The following is a 16951-nucleotide window of genomic DNA, read 5'->3' as shown; positions in this document are numbered from 1 at the left end:
TTCTCAGACAGAAAAGTGTTAAGAGCTAGAGACTCATCTCAAATGAGCCACTTTTCAGAAAGAAGACTAAGAACAAACTTCCAAATCTTGATGATCTTACCTGGAATTGTTCATTCACCTATCCAACACATACCTGCTGCCTTGTAAAGGGTGGTGTTGAATGTAGTATGAAATAAACAGCAACTTCAACATTCTGTAAGTGGGAAGAAGGGTCTAAGAGAGGATACGATTTTGGATATTTAATAGGGAGAACGGATAATTAAAATTTAACTCCAAGGTGGGAGATTAGGTCTCGTTTACCTCTGTGTCCCCAACACCTAGCCCAGAATAGGTACTTAATAATAATTTGCTAAATGAATAAACAAATGCATGATGGATAAGGCCCTCAAGCAGTGGGGGGGGGGGGGGGGGGACTTGGGATACAGTTTTGGTAGGAGGAGATTGACTGAGAAGAGTCAGGAACAAATGGCCCAAGAGGAAGATACATGGAAGCTTGAAGGTGGAGGGGATTAAACCCCAAGTGAGAAAATGCCTGATCAACTCTGTACCAGCAGCAAGACAGTTTAGAGAGAAACCGTGAACTTGAATTCAGATTTCCTGAGTTCAGATACAGACATAACCACTTGTTTCCTTTGAGATCTTGGGCATCATAAACCAGGGATAATGACAGTATCTCCATCAAAGGGCTGTCATGAGGATTCAACAAGGTAATACTTATAAACCTTTTAGACTGGTGATCAGCCAGGAGTCAGTCTAGATCGACCATTGAGAAGCGGCAGTGTTTCAGAGTGGGATGAGGGTCTTGAGAACCATAAAAATCTAAATGGTTATCATGGTGAAAGGAAAAGGGAGCTACCAGGAGTGAGTAAAAAGTTGACCAAGTATTTGTGAGCGCTCCAGTGAGGCAACCGTTGTCTCGGCGATGTGACTAATAGACTCATTTATTTGATTTTCTTTAATCTTCCTCAGTGACTTTAAAGCAAAATGGATGATTAAGTTGACCTGAATTTGGGGATTGTTAAGACTGCATTAAAAGATCAAGGAGATATGGGACAATGAAACTAGAGGGAGCATATATTCAAAATTGTGAGCCCAGGCATTAAGCTCAAAGGGAAAGAAGGGAAGCCAAAAACAGCTAACAAACTGAAAGAACTGGGGGCAGGGGGTTGCAGTGACTGAAAGTCTCAAGGTTAAACAACAGCTCTGGTGGAAGAGGTGGAGGGTAGGATGTGGTAGACAGAGCAGTTTCCAGTATTTAGAGATGGAGCAGATGACACAAGGGCCAGTGAAGCTTACATGGAGTTGAGGGGACTGAGCAAACAGAAGCAAGGCCACTTAGGTTCCCCTTGCTTAACTCAAACCACTCTGCTCCTAAGGGTATCTCATCAGAACGTTTTTGCTAGCAAGGAATCCAATAACTGATCAACCACTCTAGCAAAATCTTTCTAACATTCTTCTTAGTATTTCAAAAGGCAGGGGGCAGGCTCACACAGAAATATAATACACATTAAGGAATATCAGTAGAGATAAAATATTGATGATCCAATATAAACATTAAGTGAACTGGCTGATGTATGAAGCTTCATTCAAATCAACCAAAAGTCTTCTTAAGGGATTGATCTTTTCTCATCATTATCTGAGATATCTCAAAAAATATTAATCCTCTCCAATTCTCATCTCAGTGCCTACTCTCTTTTCTCTACCCTACTCTCAAGGCAGCTGTGTATACACACACACACACACACACAAACACACACACACACACACCCTTCTTACACATAGTTTATGGGATTCATTCATTCAACAAATACGTACCAGACTCTGTTCTAGATGCTGGGGCCATGACAGTCAGAGAGGCTAGATCTGTGCTCACATGAAGCTTACATTCTAAACAGAGAGACAGTTGACGAACAAGTGGACATATTTACAAATAATTTCAGATAGTGAAAATGCTACCAAAAAAAGTGATGATAATAAAATATTTTATATTCATTTGTATATTGTCTGTATGTCTATGAAATTATCACGTAGTAGGTATATATCCCCATTATCCTTTAAGAAATTGGAGTTAAAGTGACAAAAATATTATCCAATATAGAACTACTGGCAGAAGAGGAAGTCATTAATTTGCTGATTCTGTTTTTCTGCTCAAGAAATCACATAGAATATTTGGCTTAATGATAAATGAATCACAAATACTTTATTAAAAGTTTTTAACAGAAAGCAAGTTTAAGAAAGCCTGCCTAATCTCCCCCAACCCCAGAGGGTCTTACCTTCAAGGCCAGATCTAGTTAAGAGTGCTACCTACCAACCAGCACCTTATTCTCCTGGCCTGTCAAAACTGAACTTCAGAGTCTGAGGTCCTTTGGGAACAATCTAAAATCTGTGATTCCTAATTCCAACTCCAGTCTAACTACCAGTGTTCCTTCTTCAAAGAACTCGAGCCTAAGAATTCTGTTTAGGCTAATAAAATGATACATTAAGACACCCTTGAAAAAGAAAAATGGAACCATTGCTTTGCCTGTAGAACTTCTTAAGATTTTTTTTTTGGCATTGAAGTTCCACAGCCAAGCTAAACAACAGTGAATGTAGGTTTTGTTTCTAAACTAGGATCAGGTTAAAGGGAAACAGGACTCTAATGTGGGTATTCACAAATACTTTTTCCTTTTTATCGTACCAGTTAATGTAACCTTGTGTTATAACCAAAATCCCAGCCACTGCAGATGGGTAGGGTGTCTCTTGGAAACCTTCAACAAAGTCCTTTAGCCTCAGTGAATTTCCTGTGAAATTCCAGAGCAACTACATCTTATTTGCACCTTTGTCCATCATTACTTTTTTTTTAAATTTTATTTTATTTTTAAACTTTACAAATTGTATTAGTTTTGCCAAATATCAAAATGAATCCGCCACAGGTATACATGTGTTCCCCATCCTGAACCCTCCTCCCTCCTCCCTCCCCATACCATCCCTCTGGGTCGTCCCAGTGCACTAGCCCCAAGCATCCAGTATTGTGCATCGAACCTGGACTGGCAACTCGTTTCATACATGATATTATACATGTTTCAATGCCATTCTCCCTAATCTTCCCACCATCATTACTTTTTAAGCAACTAAAATCAAGCTTAAGAGCATGTTTGTTATGCCTACAATCTACTCAAGGTAACCAAATTAAAACAGACCAGACAGATTTCATAAATCTTCTTCATAAATGGAATTTCCGTCAAGAAGACCAGCATTGACCAGGCTGTAAGTCTGTGTTTGTTTCCGCATTCTAGTTCAGTATGTTTCATGTGTTTCAGGCACAAATCAGTAAGATGGCATTACTACATACAGAAGAGAATTTCAGTGACATCTGTACTGTTATAATTTCTGTTTGAAAGTGATGCCACCCAAGATAAAACTCATCGGAGTGTGCCTGAGGCATAACTCAGAGTAATTCCTTTCTCATCTGTCTCCCCTAGTAGGGAGTGGAGAGTGTTGCCTCCCATCTCTAAGGGTTAGGAATATTTTCTTTTAGCTTTTTGTAGAGTAATCAAGGAATCTGGGCTGAAAAACTGCTCTAGGACCTTAAAGGCCCATTGCATAAACATATGAGTGACATACATCAGGTTTTATACTATCAGGACTCTCCCTGCTTATCTTGTTCTTTCTGCTAGACATGTTTTTTGTTCAAGGGCCCTCTGCCTGTCCCTCAGTCTTTCTCTAGGATGTGAAGCCCATGCATAAGGCAGCAGTGTTCTTTTCACACTTAATTCCTCACCCTGTTTTAGTGGGCAGCAGTATCTCAAGCCAGCACTGTCTCTGTCACTGTGCCTTTCAACTAGAAAACCTCAGGGCAGTTCTCCATGCTGGCTGGCTGGCCTACCTCGTGTAGCTCAGGTCTCCCCTGCACCCCTTAGAACAGCCTCTCCTGAAGAGTGAATGGCCTGGCCCGTGAACCCCCGCACCGCCCCCCACCCCAGTCTCATGGAAACTTTTGTCTGGAGTATTCAAGTATTCAAGCCCTCAAGGAACCAGAATGTGGTGTTTGTGGTCAAACTAAAACCATACTGGAACAGAAAGAAAGTAACTCTTCAAATATGTCTCCTGTAAACTTTTATATACTGTATTAAAACCAAACTTTGTCCCAGGATAATCAAGTTAAACTATTTTAAAATAGTGTCTCAAAACTTGATGGCCAAGAGAACAGAATTTAATGAATTTAAGTTTTTGTTTCAATTTTGTATCTGTAAATTGGGTGAAGGTAAATCTTTCTGAGTTAGATTGGTACATAATATTAATTCCAGTGCTGTGCTGCCTCTACAAAATACAGCTGACCCTTGACCAACAAGGGGTGGGGTAGGGTGTAGGGGTACCCACCCTCCATGCAGTAAAAAATCAATGTAAAACTTATAGTTGGCCCTCCAAATATATACATACGCCCTCAGTTGTCCATATTTGTGGTTTCTCTGTATCTGCAGTTCCATGTCTGCCGCTGGAACCAACAGTGGATCCTGTTGTTCAGTCATTCAGTTGTGTCCAACTCTTTGTGACCCCATGGACTGCAGCACACCAGGCTTCCCTGTCCTTTACCATCTCTCGGAGCTTGCTCAAACTCATGTCCATTGAGTTGATGATGTCATCCATCTTGTCAACCATCTTGTCCTCTGTTGTCCCCTTCTTCTCCTGCCTTCAATCTTTCCCAGCATCAGGGTCTTTTCTAATGAGTCGGTTCATCGCATCAGGTGGTCAAAGTATTGGAGCTTCAGCATCAGTCCTTCCAATGAATATTCAAGATTGATTTCCTTTAGGACTGACAGGTTTGATCTCTTTGCAGTCCAAGGGACTCTCAAGAGTCTTCTCCAACACTACAGTTCAAAAGAATCAATTCTTTGGCACTCAGACTTCCTTATGGTCCATCTCTCACATCTATACATGACTACTAGAAAATCCTGTAGTACTGTAGTATTAATTAGTGGGGAAAAAATTCACCTATAAGTAGACCTATGCAGTTCAAACTTATGTTGTTCAGAGGTCAACTATAATTCTTTCTATTCCTGGTTAGGGACTCCTAGTACATAATAATGAGACAGCTGGATTAAATGACTGTTAATCAATTGTCCTGACTTCCCTTGAGAATTAAAATCTCTTTTGGTGTTTTATTTTACAGAACATAAGTTATATACTCGCTGAGAATAATAAGGAGTGCACTTTGAGTTTTTGTCAGTGAAAACCAGGACTACATCCTTGTACTGTTTGTTTCCATGCATGATTCTTTTTTCTTTCAAAGTAATATATGTTAGCTAAAGGGACATTTGGGCTTCTCTGCTGGCTCAGTGGTAAGGAATCCACCTGCAATGGATGGATTACAGGAGACTTTTACATCCATTGCAGGTGGATTCCAGGAGACTCAGTTTTGATCCCTGTGTTGGGAAGATCCTCTGGAGAAGGGCATCGCAGCCCACTCCTGTATTCTTGCCTGGAGAATCCCATGGAGAGAAAAGCTTGGCGGGCTACAGTCAATAGGGTCGAAAAGAGTTGGAAAAGTGACTTAGCATGCATGCAAAGGGGCATTTAAGACCTTCGAGTAGAACTTTTAAAGCAAATTTGCTTTAAAATGAATAGTTTTGCTTTTCCAATGAACTTTAGTAATTACCAAAGAGAAAAAGGAGCTTAATTTCTTTATTATGACCTTCAGTCAGAATGATGAACAGAATTTAATTTGGAGAAAGTGTTCTTTAAAAGCTAATATGTCAATTTACTGGCTTCTTCCTTTGACTAGAATTTATATTTCAGCATTAAAACATACTGTAAGTTCCAAATTCTCTTGAATTACGTGTAAAAGATGAAAAAGAACTAAATTATTTTCTGCTAACATACTGAACTGAGCTTAATTCTTAAGGTACTCTTTTGGTGTTTGGAAAATACTTTGTATAGGGATGTAAATTATAGCAGTTCACATCTCTTCATTTTCTATGTAACTGTGTTTCTTACATAAATATATGTAACTATCACCCACCAAAGCTTGCTGCTGTTGCTGCTGCTGCTAAGTCGCTTCAGTCATGTCCGACTCTGTGCGACCCCATAGATGGCAGCCCACCAGGCTCCCCCGTCCCTGGGATTCTCCAGGCAAGAAACTGGAGTGGGTTGCCATTTCCTTCTCCAATGCATGAAAGTGAAAAGTGCAAGTGAAGTCGCTCAGTGAAGCATGTTCAGTTACAAAATGAAGCTACAGCCATTGTCCTTTAAAACTATGCCTCTGTGTACCTGCTCATTCTGTGCTCTTTTCCCGAGATACTGTAACCCATAGTTCCCACATGTGTCTCCACATAGAATAATATGGGCATCTTGAAAACATCCCCAAGTCCAGGTCACATCCTAGGCTAATTAAATCATATTCCTGGAACACAGGCATCAGGAGTTTTTAAAATCCCTAGGTGGTTGCAATGTGCTAGCAAGTTTGAGAAACACCACTTCAACCAACTTGTTCTCAAACTTTCATTCATCCTTCCCATCTCAGTTGATAGGGTACGTCTGAAGCCTGCTCTTGGCCTTCCCATTATCCCTCCTGCATCTCTCTACTACACCAAGCATAAAGTTCATCCGTTCCCTCAAACTATAATAAGATGCTATTTTTAGGTTTAAATCCCAGAGTCTAACCCTGGGCTTATGTAAGGGAGTACTCAATAAATAAATTTATGGGACGAATAACCTCTTCCTAATAAAACTAAAGCAAAAACATACAAGATTTATATTGCTATGGAGAACATTTAAGATGTGTTTTAGGATAATGTTTCACTTGGTCAACATCTCATATTTAGGAAAACATCTCATCATACCAATGAAAATAAATCCATACCTAAACATCAAAGAGAATCATAAAATATAACTTTAATTACCTACAAAACTGCATTATTTATTATAATAAGCACAGAAAAATGTTTCCTGTGGTAAGAAACATCTAAAACAACTCATCCTTTCTCAGTTCCAGTTCCATCTGGAGTGGATTGTATTGTTTTCCAAAGCAGTCCTTCCTGAATTTTATGTTGGTTCAGGGGTTTCTAAAACTGATTTTTAAGAATTTTAGAGTACTTAGTTTACAAAGTGTAAGATGTGAAGAGTCTATGTTTATCATGGTATTCATACTAATAACATGATCTTTATGATTTTAAAAATTCATATAGTAAATTTTGCTATAATAAAATCCTAGACAATAAACCCAATCTTAAACACATGTTTTTTAAAAGTAGTTTAAAATATTTTACTCCCTGGGTTACCTAATTACTTCAAATTTCAGCAATGCTTCACAATCCAACGTTATTCTTTATCTGCTAGATTTTTATGCATGAAGCCTGAAAAAATAATCAGATTTAGGAACTGTTTTCCATGATAGTGTTATATTCCTCACTTGTCTCATTTATCTTCACATATGAAAACTTGGGTTATCTCATTAGATATCAAATTAAGACCTTGTCAACTATTGTTCAATATGCACTGATTCTGAATGCATATTAAAGTCAAAAATGAGAGGAAAAAGTATAAACCTCCACTTTTAAATGTCAACGTTGTAATCAACTACTAAACAAATTTTTAAATTTAGTCTATTAATTAAACACAACTAATTCAAACGGCAGTCCTTGGAACATACTTCTTGTCTTCCTTCCCACAATGGAGTCATGACTTTAAATCATGAGTGCAATAGCCTTAGAAACTGTTTTGTTTTATCCGAAATAAGCTCCGAATGGATATATAGATTGCGGAAAGACAAAAAAGATCACCATCCCCAATATTCAGTTCCAATGTCATTGTTCCCAAAATGTAAAAGCTGTGAATGAAACAACTATTTCTAGTAAGCTTCGGCTGTGAACACAAAACGGAATTTCTTTTGCCATGTAAACAAGGCACAGAGGCATACCTTCAACAGGTAACTTTATTTTTGGGTCAAAAGAGCAGGGCAATTTTAAAGCTGGCTTCTGTTAGCATAAATCTGATTTGGGGTAGTGTCCTTTGTCAGGTCCTGTTTCCTTGTCTCCTTGTCACTTCCAGAAGCACCTCATCACTCCCTTAGTGAGGGGCCCAGTGGGCGTTACTGCCGCCCCTGGCGAGGGCTCACCGGATTAGCAGGCAACAGAAGACCTAGGAGGGTAGAAGCCCCGGCCGGGAGCGGGTAGTTCTGTGGCTTACGGGCCTGGGAGCCAGCTGGAGGCTGGTTCTTCTCTCTTGTCTCCAATCCCCAGAAGCTGGTCCAAGTGGCGCAGGCTGGCTGGAAAGGTGTAACCTACTCCTTCCCTAGACCCAACAAATAAAAGGTGACCAAAAAAAGTCTCCATCTCCTATCTTGAGTCTTAGTGCCCTAAAAATACCTTCCCCTGGCCTTTTGCATCACTCCCTCGGCTACCATCGAGAGCAGAGCGGGTAAAAATAATTTCCGAGAGGTCACTGGCGCTAAAACCACAGCGGACAGAGGCTGTGTCTACCTGAAGACCTGGAGAGACAGTTAGCGGGGAAGGCTTGACTTCCTCGGCGGGGCCTCCTCCATCCAGCATAAAACCGGCGAAAGACCGGCGTCCCGAGTGGTGGATGGGCAGGTGGGTGCGGGACAGGAGGACTGGAGAGAGTAAGGAATCGCTAAATCGCCTCGGCTGGGACCGCCTCCTCGCCCAGTGGCCTCCCCTGCGTTGTTCCGAATTACCAAAACGAAGCTCAGGCCAAACTGCCGCCCCCGGCCAGCCCGACTGAGCTCGGGAGGCAGAGATACAGGGGAGCGAAGGCCGGGTGTCAGAGGGGGCCATTAGGCAAGAACTGGGGGGAGCTGACAGTGTCCCCTCGCGCCTCCGTCTCCGTTTTGCTGGGAAGAGCCTAGATGGCTGCGGTCCTAACATAGCATCCATCTGCGGCTCGCCTCCCTCCCCGGGACCCCGGAGGCGTGGCGAGCTCGGCTTTCTCCCGCCTCTGACTCGCGGCACCCCTCCGCGGGACTCTTGGTTGGGCCCGGGGCGGGGCCTGCAGGCGCTCCACGTGCGGTCGCGAGCTCCACGCTCTGCTGCAGCGGCTTTGCCACTGCCCCCGCCACCTCGGGGCGGGCTGGAGGCGGAGCCTCAGGGGGCGGGGCGGGAGGCGTGGGCGGGGCGGACGCGGAGCGCTCGTCTGGCTGCCCAGGGCAAGGGGCTGAGAGAGTGGGGCAGGCGCGGCGCCGACAGGAAGGCAAGGAGAGCTGGGAATAGTCCGACGCCCGGTGCTGCGGACCTTCTCCGAGGTAAGAGCAGGAGCCGCGTACCCGGGGACTCCCTTAGCCAACCTCCAAGACTGGCCACCGCGCCCCGGCCGCTCATTCTGCCCCCTGCCGGCCGGGCGGCGGCGGCGGCGGCGGCGGCTGGACGGGACCTCGGGAGGGCTTCTGGAAGTCGCTAGCCCCAGCCCAGGCGGTGTCCCCTTCTCCGCGTCTTTCTTCTCCTTCTCCTCGCTCTCTCAGCTCTGGGCGTCGGGCACCGGACTGGAAGGAAGGTCGCTTCTCGGCGAGTCGGAGCTCGCCCACGCCAGGAAGGGAGGACGGGGCCTCGGGGCAGCCGAGCCGGGCAGCGAGGAAGGCGCAGAGCCTCGGGCAGCCTCTGCGGCGAGGGGGGAGGCCGGCCGGGACTGCGGGCTGCGACCCCGGGATCGGTGCTCGCGCTCGGCTCCCGGGTGGTCGGGCTGGGGACGCCTGCCCGTCACGCCCCGTTGCTGTGCCCGGGCGGCGGGGCCAGCTCTTGAGTCCCGAATTCCTGGGTGCCGCCTGTTGTGCGCGCGCCGGCCCGGGCAACCCGGCTGCGGGAGGGGACTTGAGCGCGGCGTCTGTCCCACAGTCCCCGTAAGTCCCTGGTCGGGGGAGCCGGAGACTGAGCTCGCTCTCGGCGACGCCGGAAGGGGGCCTCGGTGGGATGGGAGTGGGGGGCGCGGCCTGCAGTAGTTGGGTTCCTGGAGGAGCTGGCGACGCGCAGGCCCGGCTCCGGGCCGAGGAGACCCCCCAGCTTGTGCCCGAGGAGGGCCAGGAGCTGTCAGGGATGGACAGCTGGGGGCCATCCTAGTGAGGTCCACGGGAATTACAGCAGCCCTCTAGTCCCGGGACAGCATAATCTAATGGTGAGGGCGTTTTCTTGACGGCAGGAAGAAATGGAAAGCTGTCAAAACAAGCACATTTTAAAGTTGAGGTGAAAGTTGGCGAATTTTCAGGCCGTGCAGTTATTTAGTTAGTGTCCAAAGCAATATTAGCTCCTTGACATCCTTTTCGTTTGGAATTCTAGCAAAAATCTGTTTTGCCAGTATTTCCCTCAGGAGTTGTGCATTGCCCACAGCAGGGAAGGAAAACTTCAGCAAGCATTCTCAGGTTGCTTTTAACTTCAAGTTTGTGCTGTCTAACCTTTTAGAGTGTTCAGAAAAAGTACCTCTTGCTGGATTTCTCATGTAGGATTCCGTCCCTTTTTCTCTGGGACCTGGCAATGTTTGTTTATTGGTTTTTATAAGCATCTATATAAATTTAGTCCTTGCACGAAATACTCCCCCGTTGCCACAGGGTGTAGTTTAGGGATTAGAGAATTCTATTGGAGAAAGCTGCTAGTGGCTTCATTTTCCAAGAATGTAAGTCATTTCCTTTCTGTGATTTCAGGGAGTTGATATTTCACAGCATCAAAACTTTGTGGGGAAAATTTTCCGTAATACATCTGTCATTAAAAAGGCTTTTGACTTTTGGATTTCTCATCTTAGAACAGAGCATAAGTTTAGGCTTAGCACTGTTAAAGGATCAGAAGTTTTTCAGAATCTACAGCATTATGAAACTATTGTAGAAAGTAATTTTAACAGGCACCAAAACCTACCGACCGCCTGCCGGGTAGAAGGTGGGGGAGGGGAGAAGAACAGAAGAGAGAGGCAGGAAAACAGATGCCTGTGCTGTTGTCCTTTGTAGTAAAAAAAAAAAAAAAAAAAACCTTCTAGCACTTAATCATTTTTCCTTGGGTGTGGTTTTGAGAAATAGAAGTATTATGTTAAAAATGAAAATACTCCACAATATGAGACAGCTGACATTTGAATGCTCTTTCAGTATGTTTGTAAATATATTGGATTTATATTTCATATTAAAATGGACTTCTGGGATTATTAGATGAGAAGGGTCCCCCAGGGAATATCTGCTATCCAGTTATCTGCGGGATATCTTTTCCAGAAAGCAGACTGTCTGTAACATGAACTAATTCTCCGCGTCCCGCCCCCCCCCCCCCAGCCCCCACTTTGAATTGCTTGTAAGAGTGCCTGAGATCTGACACTGATGGACCGAAGTAATCACCAGTTCTTGCAGGGCCCCAAACACTTCAAGGGACAGGAAATCTTTCTCTGCTTCTGCACCCCTCCTTTTTGGGGAGCAACAGGGGTGGGTAAGCTACTAGCTTCAAATACATAATTTGAACTTGAAAATTAAGATGCTCCTGGCTCTACCAGAAAACCCAATGGGCCAGAATAAAAACTGTTGCTTCTGAAAGGGAAATGTCCATGTGCTAGGTAATAAGTTTTAGCTACGACTTATTTAAAAATTCATTCAAATGGACTAGCTAAATTGGAAGGGGACATGGGGAAGTATAGAGCCTTTTGAGATTCTGAACTTTGTTTCCACTTTCGACTACACTTATAAAGCTTTTGGCTTTCAAAACTAATGACATAATAGACTCTATAGCCCTTTGTGGCAGATGCTTGAGATGAAAGTTTCAAACAGAATTGTTTTTGACTAGGCTATCAAGTTCAGAGTTTAGTGTAAATGAATCCTGTCTCACAACTAACTTTTTTGATAAAGGAATTCTTTGTAGTTTTCAACTTGGATGTTGCACATTTTGATTTCTGAGGCTGTGGGTTTAAAAAAAAGCTAAAACCTGCAAACAATTATTTTAATACATGAAAGCCCGTACCAAGAAAAGATTCAGTCCAGATGTAAAAATGTATGTGAATTTTAGATTTGTATGATCTCAACCAGTTTCCCCTTTTGTTGATGAGGCTGCCTGGATCCCAGATGGCATTTGCAAATTATCCCTTAGGTGGTTTTCAGAGTTCAGAGCTAAATTTCACCGGCCTTCTCCAGTCATTTTAATATTGTCTCAAGTCTTCTAGAGGATAGAAGATTTTCTGCATTTATGGAGAGATGAGTTTTTCCTACTACTCATTAATACCAACCCCATAAATGCCCTGGTTTGGTAGATGAAGACTATGGGGAAACTGGAGGTATTATGTAATTATTATCATTTAAAAATAATATATTAGAAATACATTATTAAAAGGTACAGACCTCCAGTTTAAGTATTATGTATCCTTTGGGCAGAGTATAGAAGCTTTGGGTTTTGTTTATACAGTTACAACTTCTTTTAAGGAAAAAAAAAGTTTTAAGTGTATTTACAATCTTCAATAGAATCTTGTTGTAACACGGTTTGAATGGTTTCTGATATAGCAATTGTATGACATTCTCAATAAGAAACAAGAAGCACAACTTACCAGAAAACTCAAGTGTTTTTTTATCTTGTACTCCCAATAACAGTTATAAAGGGTGTGTGTCATACATTAGCAATGATATATTTTTAGGATATCTTTGTATGATTATAGAATTATACATTTTGAGTGTTTGATTACATTGTAATTGTGTGTGAAACAATCTAGTGTACGATGAGGGAAAGGAAAGATTTAGTGGAGAAATTTATGAGTGGTAAAATTTTAGTTAAAAAGTATCTTTCCTGAAACCCAAACAGGAAAAATGGTATTGTTGGCCTCTATAGTTAAACTTTGGTATAGGGAGTAGTTGAGAGGGCCTGTTGAATTGCACATTATCCTGAGGAAGAGGCTTTGGGGGCCTATAAAAATAAGTAGGAACAAGTTAAAGGGATAATTTGAGAGGAAGGAAGAAGTAGAAAATTGGGCATTGAATTGCAAGGAAAATCTAAACTTAGAAGGATGAGTATTGAGGTAAAGACTGAAGTAGGGAAAACTTTATATTTAAAAGTGGAAATTAAAGAATAAGATCTTCTCCGCTGTGAGAAAAAGGATTAGAACTGAGGTGCACTATAAGGTCTATATACAACATGAAGTAGTGCTCCTGTCCTGGAAACCTTGCCTGCGTTTGTGTTGAATCACTAGTTTGGTGTTATAAATATTGCATTCAGAGATTGGATGCTTATCTCTGTCCTTTCTTCCCCTACACCCCCATCCCACCACTTCACATTTCAAAGGCTGGAAGCATTTTCCATCTAAACTCTGATGATTTGAGAAATATTTAATTAGTTCTCTAGCATTTGGGAGATCTGCTAATGCCTACCCGCTATGCTCTGGGTCCAGAGGGACTCTCCAGCTGTAAGGGCTGAATTTATCATTAAGTTTTGAGTGAAAACAAGCAATCTGTGGTTCCAATTATCTTGTATGATTTAGTGGTGTCATTTCTTCCCATGGAACTTTGTGTCCTATCACTTTTCATATGTATCAAATGGACCAGTCATGCAGTATACAGTACTGATCAAAGAGGGATCACAGAACACTGGGGAAGGGAAAGAAAGCAGTGATCTGACAGCTGGTTGTATCACGTAAGGAGAAAAATGTGCCGAAACATTCACAGATGAGCCAAACCCTGCACAAAGGAGATGGCATTGTTTCTCCTTGGTGTTGTCTGGATCACAGCATTTTCTGGAATGCCTTTCCCCACCTATGTGACCTTACCCAGCAGAGTTTATCTATACAGCAAGAATCTAGGTAGAGATGTAGTCATTAACCAGGTCATTTCATTAATGCGATATAATGATAACTCTTGACCAAAAGTATCTACTTGGAGCCTCACTATTCCAATTAGATTATCTTTTGATGTTTTCAGATGTTTTCTAATAACATTGCCTTTGTTCACAGATGTTATAGAAGTTTGAGCAGTAATATTTTACTAGCATACGAAGATACATGGAAAACCAATATTTTATACTCCCTTACAGCCACAGTTTCATGTGAAGGAGGAAGTCATTATAAAAATCAAGCAAATTCTGCATGAAGATTTTAGAAAAATTAATGAAGCTTCTCATTTAACTTCTCAGGTAGTTCTTTGTCTGATTCACATTAGATGAAATGTAATTAATTTTCTCCCCCTCTGTTAGCAGCACTTATGCTGCCCAGTTTTAGTACATGGTTTTTGTTTGAAGAGAGTGGGTGTCCCTGTGGCTTTATTTCTTTGAACTTGTTACTCAGTAATTACATACAGCCAGAAAAATGCACTGATCAGAAGTATATAGTACAAAGTGATCACATTTAGGCAACCAGCATCCAAATTAAGAAACAGAACTTTTCCAGGTACACATCCCCTGCCCCCATGCTTCTCCATGCAGTCTTAAACCTTGCCCCAAGGATGACCACTATTCTGACTTTTATTGTCATGTTGTCGTTCACTTGCTATGTCCGACTCTTTGTGACCCTGGGACTGCAGCATGCCAGGCTTCCCTGTCCTCCACTGTCTCCTGGTGTTTGCTTAAACTCATGTCCATTGAGTTGGTGATGTTATTTTAACCTGTTATTGGGCTGCATTTAAATGCAATCAAATGAAAGTTCTTTTTCGTGTCTTCTTTAACCCAATATAGAGTCATGTCCAAATTGATCTAGGTAGCAGTACTTCTTTTTTCTTTTATTTCTGTGAATAAATATACTGAGTTTATCCATTCTGTTGGTAGACATTGGGTGGTCTGGGGCTGATCTGTGGGTCATGACCTTTTGATGGCTCAAGAAAGAGCACTTTGGAATTGAAAGAATAACCTTAAAATTAAAAAAAAAAAAGCGGGGGGCAGGGGAGAAAGAAGAGTAAGAAAAAATGCATCAGAAACATGAGAGAAAAAAATACAATAACCTAGAAACACTGAAGACTCAAGTGTCTAGGTTCTGTCTAGGCCCACAGAATCCTAGTGTTTCAGGGACACATTTTGGAATATACAGCTGGTTGTTGCATTTCACTTGAGAGTTGGCAAGAAGGAAGGGACCTTAGGTGACAGCTAGCCCCTTCATGTTTTAGAGGTGAGGGGAACTAAAGATCCGAAAGACTGAGTGACTCGGAGTCTTACAGCTCACGAAAGCACCAAGAGTGGAAGCTGCTTCTGACTTGCAGTTTCCTTTAGACTACTGCCATCTGAAGGCTGGAACTCAGCCCCTGACTCTCTGGTCCAAGCAGTGAATCCACTGGCCTGGAGGATGGGGTGCCCTTTCCTGAGCCACACAAAGATGTCCTATGGCTCTATTTGGATAGAGGCAGACCTACCCAGAGGAAAGGGAGCTGTGGCCAGTGAAGCAGAATTGCACTTCCTCAAGCCTGCTGTGTCTCTGCCCCCTACACAGAACCCTTGGAATTTTTCTTTAATCCCCTTTTCCTTCTGCCCTCTGTCTTAGGGCTCTCCAGTGAGACTTTGGGTTGTAAATGCCAAGTAGGTGGTATCTTGAGGTCCTTCCTGGCTCATTGTTTTATTCATCCATGAATAGTCTAGCGTGCATGCTAAGTCACTTCAGTTGGGTCTGACTCTGTTCGACCCCATGGACTGTAGCCTGCCAGGCTCCTCTCTGTCCATGGGATTCTCTAGGCGGGAATGCTGGAGAGGGTTACCATGCCCTCCTGCAGCGGGTCTTCCCGACCCAGAGATCAAACCCACATCTCTTACGTCTAACCTGCGTTGACAGCACGTCCTTCACCGCTAGTGCCACTGGAAAGCCCATATGGTCTAGGATGGACCCTAATTTCAAAGGACTGCTTTCTAAATATTTCCAGAAGTTTATTCTTGGGAATAAGAATATATGTAAATACACATACATTTTTGCTTCTTCTTGCCCTTATGTCCCCTCTTCTATACACTTTTCTCCTCTATGCCCCCTAATCCCATCAACTTATCATTTCTTAAATATCCTTGGAAATATCCAGTTTCTGGTTTCTGTCTACTGAAAACAACAGTGAATATCTGATGCTGAACTCTATGGCTATCCCCAGGAAGAACTTATTGTAAAGCATAGGGTTATGAGAAATCTAATAGATAAAGTGCTTGTGAAGGAAGACTTTTTTTTTTTTTCCCCCCGCATGTGTCCCTCAAGAGAAAAAATACATTTTCATGTTTTAAGAAAAGACTCAGAATTTCAACTTAGGCTCATTAGCAAGATGGGGAAAAGGTTAAAAAAAAACCCACAAAACCTGAAGTTTTATAAATGGGAGTAAATAATATAGCCTGCCCAGATCAGATATTGCTTATAAAAGCAAAAACAGCATATATGATTTTAAAAAATAAAAGATACTTGGGAAAAGAATGTTCAACATAGGGCCTGACAAGCTATTCACTGAAATTACTACAGAAAAGTCTAATAAGTTCTGAAGGCAAGATGGAAAAGAGGCAGTAAAATATAAATGTTAAGAACAAGATTTTTGAGATTAGTTCCCTGGGGTCCAAATCTAGGCTCCACTGTTCTCCAGTGTGTACTCCTTAGGGAAGCTATTTCCCTCTCTAAACCTCTTTTTCCTCATCTATAAAATGAAGATAATAATAGCAGCTATCTCATAGGCTTGTTTTGATTAAGTGCAGTAACAGATGTAAAGCGAGTGGCAGTGCATGACATAGTAAACGAAGTTAGTGCTTGTTTAAGACAAAAAGAAATGATGTATAGGAAGATTTCTAGTTCTTGGAAGTCCCTAAGTTTCTGTTTACAAGCAATTGTTCACAGGTTTTGTATTTTGATCACATTAAATAGGCAACAAATCGTAATATTTCTCAGTCACAGATGTTGGGCAATCTATACTGTTGCACTAAGAACAGCTGGCCTGTCCCACTGATCTCTAATTGATCAAGTTATTTTTCTTAACTCCTATTTCCAGCAGTCTCATTCCCCCAACTTCTGCCTGCTTGCTAATGATTTCTTTCCAGCTGCCAAAAAGTAAATTCACAGAGTTTAGAAATTCTCTTTGTAACAAATAACA

The 16951-nt window shown here is 42.3% G+C and overlaps 2 protein-coding genes across 8 annotated transcripts in view; one reads left to right on the top strand and one right to left on the bottom strand.

Moving 5' to 3' along the window:
• Window positions 1-16951, top strand: part of FRMD6 (FERM domain containing 6) — a 267317-nt gene that overhangs the window by 170552 nt on the left and 79814 nt on the right. For 2 of the 7 annotated variants that reach the window (XM_086321533.1, XM_086321530.1), the window contains exon 1: window positions 9037-9235. The exons of 3 other annotated variants lie outside the window; for them this stretch is intronic. The gene's annotated coding sequence lies outside the window, so the exon portion shown is untranslated. Of the gene's footprint in view, window positions 1-9036; window positions 9236-16951 lie in introns of those variants that run through there. 2 more of the 7 variants (XM_086321537.1, XM_086321536.1) reach the window with 2 other exon arrangements.
• On the bottom strand, window positions 7892-9311 carry LOC147364616 (uncharacterized). Its single transcript, XM_086319041.1, has 3 exons — window positions 9257-9311; window positions 8457-9076; window positions 7892-8268 (listed from the first exon to the last, which is right to left on the bottom strand). The coding sequence occupies exons 1-3, from the start codon at window positions 9309-9311 to the stop codon at window positions 8116-8118; spliced, it is 828 nt and encodes a 275-aa protein (XP_086175167.1). The 3' UTR covers window positions 7892-8115.

This window comes from Bos grunniens, chromosome 10 (genome assembly GCF_055505025.1).
Source record: "Bos grunniens cultivar Pamir isolate PY7600 chromosome 10, Bosgru_T2T1.0, whole genome shotgun sequence".
Taxonomy (NCBI): domain Eukaryota; kingdom Metazoa; phylum Chordata; class Mammalia; order Artiodactyla; family Bovidae; genus Bos; species Bos grunniens.
This window is presented reverse-complemented; position numbering and strand designations above follow the sequence as displayed.

What these genes read in the sequence shown, in the direction of transcription:
- LOC147364616 (XM_086319041.1), bottom strand. Translation starts at nt 9,311, where the DNA reads ATGAGCGGCCGGGGCGCGGTGGCCAGTCTTGGAGGTTGGCTAAGGGAG. An exon ending in TTGGCTAAGGGAGTCCCCGG is followed by an intron (nt 9,077 to 9,256) that starts GTACGCGGCTCC and finishes CCGCCCCCTGAG; the next exon opens with GCTCCGCCTCCAGCCCGCCC. An exon ending in CTGTCTCTCCAGGTCTTCAG is followed by an intron (nt 8,269 to 8,456) that starts GTAGACACAGCC and finishes TGTTGGGTCTAG; the next exon opens with GGAAGGAGTAGGTTACACCT.